This window comes from Amborella trichopoda, chromosome 1 (genome assembly GCF_054954075.1).
Source record: "Amborella trichopoda isolate Santa Cruz 75 chromosome 1, AtrichopodaSantaCruz75HAP2 v2.0, whole genome shotgun sequence".
Lineage (NCBI taxonomy): Eukaryota > Viridiplantae > Streptophyta > Magnoliopsida > Amborellales > Amborellaceae > Amborella > Amborella trichopoda.
Window position 1 is genome coordinate 46324935 of NC_142336.1, and position 6803 is coordinate 46331737.

At 37.1% G+C, this 6803-nt stretch overlaps 1 protein-coding gene across 5 annotated transcripts in view; it reads right to left on the reverse strand.

The window, feature by feature from the left end:
- Positions 1-6518, reverse strand: part of LOC18442268 (deneddylase) — a 10703-nt gene extending 4185 nt beyond the window's left edge. Inside the window, exons 1-8 of one of the 5 annotated variants that reach the window (XM_088868323.1) lie at positions 6117-6518; positions 5905-6036; positions 3623-3820; positions 3247-3474; positions 2413-2904; positions 1824-1934; positions 1417-1587; positions 68-394 (exon numbers count right to left, since the gene is read on the reverse strand). In XM_088868323.1, the coding sequence (XP_088724449.1) occupies positions 68-394; positions 1417-1587; positions 1824-1934; positions 2413-2904; positions 3247-3351 (1206 nt within the window). In that variant the 5' untranslated portion in view covers positions 3352-3474; positions 3623-3820; positions 5905-6036; positions 6117-6518. Of the gene's footprint in view, positions 1-67; positions 395-1416; positions 1588-1823; positions 1935-2412; positions 2905-3246; positions 3475-3622; positions 3821-5904 lie in introns of all 5 variants that reach the window. The other 4 variants (XM_020672276.2, XM_088868327.1, XM_088868336.1 and 1 more) reach the window with 4 other exon arrangements.
- Positions 6519-6803: the final 285 nt, after the last annotated feature.

Genomic DNA, 6803 nt, shown 5'->3' on the forward strand with positions numbered 1-6803 from the left:
TTGTACATAACCAAGTATTATATATGAAAAGGGAAACAAATCTAATGAGTTAAGAAATAAAAATTACCTCATAAGCTGCTATATCAAGCGCATTTGATGCTTGGATGTCTAGGTTTGGCTTGGCTTGTGAGGAATTTTCAGATAAGTCCATACGGGTTGATGCATTCTCCAGATCAGCATCTGTTGTTATGATTCCTTCATTGTCTGCTTCACTTTCCAGGACATATTCTGGAGCGATGGAACTCAGGTGGCTCGGCATTTCTCCAGTCCAAGCGCCAATATCGCCATCCGTATTTATATCCCCAGGCCATTCAAGGGAATCCTTAATCTTTTGAATTACCATTATACTCAGAGGTTCCAGCTCATTAGTAGAATTTTCACTAATAATACTTGGCTGCAAAAGACAGAATTTGCATGTACCCATCAATATAGATAACAAATATATACTATCATTTTAAAAAACAAATACTATGCCATTAGGCAGTTTTTCTTAGTAGTTGAAACATTATTAAACTAAATCAAAACCATTTACTTAGGACAAGAAATAGAAACGGACAAATTCTCGTAATGGTACCCACATAGTTCTTTAAGGTTCTAATAAATTACGCATGAGTTCCCCTGATAATGACAACTCTCGTGAATATTCCTATTCCATTTCATCCGAACTATGAAAGCATTCTCAACTTATAATTGTCACATGTGAACGAAACAAGAAAATCTTTTGTATTTGCATTCCATGATTTTTAAACCCTCATTTTCATGAGATGATTCTTCCAAAGGAGACCTATTTCTAACAACTCAGAAATACTGGAGTAATGTTTCATGTCTTGCACATGCGTCATTGGAAGTTTCAAATATGTAGAATGTATTTATCCATATGGATAGATCATATCGCCATAGGGTAACACAAAAATTCTGATGATATAACCATTCTTCTATTGTTAGTTATTCGTAGTCTAAAGTGTAATCATGAGTTCTATATGCTTGCAAACTTTCGTCTGAACTATACGCTTGTGACTTTTTACGTTGATTTTGCCAAAAGGAATTATATTAAATGTCTTCGATTCATTCCACAGAAGTATCTGGGAATGTGTCCAGAAGACCATATCATTGCAGTTATGTAAGGAAAACAATAGCTTATCAGTCCTACTACTATTCAATTTGGAGTTCTACATTTCTAGCTCTCATACTTCCAATTAATACATATTTACCTCCTGATTGATCAGATATTTGAAACACTAGTTATCTTTAAACTGCCGAGCGTCAATCTCATCAACTGTTTTCCATTTATATCTCCATGTTTCTAATTCCTCCTTACTCCCCCATATGCATTGAGAATCCAAACAATTGACGTACTAAAAAAGGCACTTTTAACACCGAAGGATACCTAGAGCTCCAATCCTACAAGTTGCATACCTTGGTTTCATTGGAAGCACTACTGTCTGATAGAATTGAATAAGATTCAGTTCTAGGACTCCCAATCCTCCAAAAGAATGGATGACAAAGTTGAGCAAGAATTCTGATGGAAACTAGAATTAATCCACCCGCCAAGGTAATGGATAGAGCTTTCCATAACTGCAAACTCCTCTGCATGAAACAAATAAAACAGGCATACCAATGAAAAAAGAAACAATCCTTCACTAGAAAGAAGAGACGCAGCTACAACCTGTTTGAAATACATGCAGTAATGTTGTTCTTCTGTACTTGGAACTAAAACCATATCAAGCTATATGCTACAAAATAAATTGGCAATCTATAGTATTGAAAACACTGAAGTTTGAAAGACAACTTACCATGAGACGCATAACACAAGAAATACGTACCTTACTCTTTGGGGTGTATGAAACGTTTGTCGCTAGCCTGAAGGGGAAATGCTTCCCAGGCAAGGTGTATCGATCTTCATAGTACATATCCAGAATATAGGCCAAGTCAACCTGAAAACATAAGAATTAGTAGATAATCCCAAAACACCAGTTAAAGAAACAAACTGTTCATGAGAAAAAGGTCCCAAGGAATAGTCATTACTTTCATAGTAAACAATTCCTACTCATTATTAGTAAGAGGTACAATCAGGCAACCCCGTTCCTGCAAGCTGCAAGAGAGCTTGGAATCCCAGCAGAAAAAATATGAAAAAAAAATAAAACATACATATAATAAAATATTAAAGTGTATGCAAGTATACCGTATGTAACACATAAAATAACTATAAATTAAGACAATAAATCAATATTACATCATATGTGTTATCATCATCATCATAGACATTCAAAATCATCTGTGTCAATATTGAATCCATTCCTATTTCAAATTTGTGAACCTAAAATGCTCCGAGAACAATGTGTCATTCAAGACAATCACGAATATGTCCTCAGCCCATTCTTTGCTAAAGTAGCCAGAGGAGAATGAAATTACCATCTGGGAATGGCTTAAATGAACTTCCCATCTATTGTCTTCACGATTTTTCCAACCTTGATACTTTAAGTTGGTAAATTTATCAGCATCAATTAGCAATCTATGAGTAGGAATGTACTCTCCAATCCAAGATTCCAGTTCAGAACCATCAATGGTCTTTAATCTTGGAGGTCTAGATGACAGCCACCAGCTATTATTTGAACTATTCTCCATCATTTCTTGCCCTCCGTTACTTGACCGGATATTTTCAACAAGGTTCTTGGCATTACTAACCACCAATTTTTGAGGAAGTTCCTCTATGAAAATAGCGGAGTCTGAGGATGCTATCACTCTGGGCTTCTGAAACCTGTGCAAAAAATTCTTTGGAGATGCCCCCATTGAGTTTCCAAGGAAATCATCTTTTATGCTCTCTAAAGCGCGTGAGCAAACAACTTCAGCAAGCACTGGAAGAACTTTTATGTCTGAGGAACTCAGTGTGCAGAAAGCCGGGATCTGCCAACGGGTAAAGATGAAACTAGTTGAACTATCACGACAACATCCAGTTCAGTACTATGGTACTCTGAAACATAGTAATCTATGTGGAAAGTGTACCATGCACAGCATGTGTATGATATAAAGCACATATGTTGGGCATGCATGCTCCATTCTCAAGATGAATGATGGAGATGAAATGTAGTTCTGGTTGGTGGACATTCAACCAGAATTACCGTTCATCTCCATCATCCACCTTCAATAATGGATGGTGGATGCCCCGCCAGTGTATGATGCACAATACATAGGATGCGTATGGTAAACTTATCCTAATAAATATGCAATTTGCAACCATAATATAACCTCTCTAGGATTAGCAAGCTCCTCCATGTTACGCTCAGATCCAGGTTCGAATAAGAGAAGTTCAAAGCTCCATATCTGTTGCAGGACAACCTGTCTGAAGGTCATGGCAAGTACATTACGAGAAGAAGTAGTGGATAAGATATCTGCAGTGAGAGAATTCCGTAACTTCCTGGCCTTCTCTTCGACCTTTCTTGCAGGAAGAAACTGTTAAAAGTACATTTTTAGTACCTGTGAGAAGCAATCAGTTCATAACATAAGCAATGAAGAGGAAACATTTATACCAATCCAAAGATTAATTAAACTTTACCCGAACATAAAAATAACAAACAAAAATGTTTACTGAAGAATTAACGATGTAAAAAAATAGCACTCTTACCTATTTAACATCAACATGATGTCGAAAAGAGAAAACAGAGAAATTTGCTCCTATCCATACATACTACAATTAGTTTGCCGATTTGCTCTCCTTCCCTATGATATACAAACGTTCAAGCCGTTATTACAGAGATCAAGGATAGTTCCCACTACTTATGTTGGTTGCTCTTGTACATAGGGATGGCACTCCATTTTCTTACTGCAAATCCATAAGCAAAGCAGTTTTGTTTAATTCATATAACTATCTGGTTTAGCTCATCAATCGGAATGATTGAATCAATAACGTAGAAAGTGGTGAGCAAAAACAATTGATCAAGAAGTTAAGAACGAGAGTTTGAGCTAATGTTTATCAAACTTTGAATCGTCCAGCTCGAACTGAATGGTTTTTCTTGCAAGAAGCAACGGTAGCGCGAAAGCCGTTGCGCTAACATGCATTCGTTTTCTTGGCAGAAAAACAATTAGAGCAGAGACACAAGCAAATGTTCAAATAAGTTGAACAACTTCCTCTGATCCTACTTTTTTATATACCTCTAACATAGTAATAGATCCTAATACCAAAAAAAAGGAAAGATGTAAAGAGTAAATGCTTAATTATTCCATTGTGTTCCATAGCTTCTGCAATTAATTAGAACGAACACTTCAAATTTACATTGTAGCCAACAATATTTCACTATCATCCAAGTACTACCATGCAATGGTCATGTGTACCATGTTTATCAAGATGATTATGACCACTACTTTGTAGTATCCAACAAGTTTATTTTGGAAAACAAAAAGGCTAGGTTAGCTTGTTTGGGCTTCCTTGGAGAAACTTCAAGGATTCAACCTCACCTCCCTCCCTCGGACCAATATGTCTACCACTAAGCTGAAGCCTAATAGACTTCCAAGAAGTCAAATACTAAATAATTCCTATCATTTTCAATAGTCTCCATTTCCATGAACAATAAATTCAGTTCTAAAACGCAGCATAGTAGAACTTATTGAGAAATAAAGGAATGGAAGGAGACTGTTCTTCCAAAGATGAAAACAAGAATGACTATGAATTAGAGTTCTAGATCCAACATATGCAGAGACATATCCAATACAAAGATGTTAGACGCCTCTGTTTCTTGTGCTCAATACCCAATTTGCAGTTCAAGGGTTTGAGCATCCATCCAAACCAGGAAAAAATACTATCTACTATCTGGCAAGAAACAGAAATCCCACCAAAAGACCACCAAGCAGTTCTGTTGAATAGAGCCTTCCTGTTGCAAAAAAAATAATGAACGTACAGGATACTACACAAAGTCTTCATCATGCTATTCCTCAAGGTTACCTTTTCTTCTTTTAGGATTGTTATGCTAGCCTATATGACAGACACTTCATAAACTAGACAACATCATTCCCACTCTGTTTAACCAAGAAACAAACAAACTTGCTAAGACAATAAAATTGACCAACAATTAATAGCTTACAAATAAAAATTAACATCAGAATATAACTTATCTAGAATGCCAACAAGCCCACTAAATGCAAGGATTGCAGGTTACTCTTATTTTTCACCACTATATTTTTCACCACTAAGTTTACTCCTTTAACAAAGACTAGTAAACTTACTAATCAAACCATCTTTGAGTAGTTGCCCAATATAGCAAAAACACAAATTCCCATGGATTATAGTAAAGGTATGGTTTCTGTGCACTTACAGTGAGTCCACCTATCCAAAATACATCTTGGAGATGAATTTTGGATCCAAAATTTCATAGGCCTATCATCTAAACCACCATAATCATGAATTTGGAACAAAAATAAAAAAACAATGAGGCCGAGTTTCACTTTTGTACTTCTTTTTTTTTTTTGACGATTCATTTTACCTAGCTCCAAATTCATGGAACTGAGGCAGAAACAGAGTTGCAGTGATTTCGGATGTGTTTCATGTCCTAAATCTCTTGAAAAGGGAGAATGCATGAGTCAGCGGACTCACCAAACGCTTCTCCTTATGTTAATTGACCCTAAACGAGAAAATGAACTTTGCAATTCAATCACCGATAACACGCCACAAAATAAACAATATTCCAAACGAATTATCCTCCAGAAAAACAAATTTAATTGAGAATCAAGCATTTCTTGATAGATTGGTCCAACTCTATACATTGACCACAATAGAGGACAAAACCACCCATCATGGGGTGTTTTTACCATTATAATGCAATCATCCTGAATTCAAAAGCGGATGAGAGAGTAGCTTTATTCCCGAAAATTACAACAACGAAAAACTGGAAAGAGAAAATTGATTCAACATACCAGTCTAGTTGAGATGGTGCCATGTTCACCAGAAGATTCAGGGTAAACAGTCTCAATCACCATTGTCGCGATGCCCGAGTCCATATGCTCCTTCGCAGCCTCCCCACCATCAGCAGCAGCTGCCGTTAGGGCCTGCTCTAAATCCACCTCCCCAGTCACTATCATTCGCCCCAAATCATTCTCATAAGTCCTAACACAAGGGAGACTCTCACCATTAAAATTGCTCAACTTTTCCAACTCATCCTGTATGAAAAGCGCGTTGCTATCTGATAGAGCGAGAGCCCATTTGCTAAGCTTGCTGGGTTTTATGAAATAGGGTTTGTAAAAGGTAGAGAGAGAAATCCTGGTCTGGCATGAGTTGGTGGAGAGTGAGGAGGAGGGGCAGACAAGATAAGCGGGTCTCGAAAGATATGTTGGGGTTAGAGAGAGATGAGATAGAGCCATGGCAGTGTTTCAGGCAGCTAATGTGAAATCTTTAAGCATCCATCAATCACTACATGGAGAAGTTGGAGTTCTAGAGAGAGAGAGTACACGGAGAAGTTGGAGTTCTAGAGAGAGACGGCGTATTGTAGCCCGAGTTGCTGCTGCTCTGCTTCAGGAGCCACAACTTTGGCGCTTCTTTCCTTTCTTCTCTGAAAGCTTTAGTTACAAAGGCGGGGCAGTGCTGACGGTCCATTACAACGATGGGCTGGCCGGCCCAAATAATTAAAAGTCGTATAATTTTAAAAAGAAAAATGATCCTACAAGACCCTCTCCCAACTTTATGTGTAAGATCCCGAAAGATCATCATTAAAGTTGGTGTAGATTTTTAAAAAAATCAAGTTTCACACTCATATGATAATTTTTTTAGATATATGTGTCAATTTTATCTAGATATATGTGTCAACTGTAATAGTGAT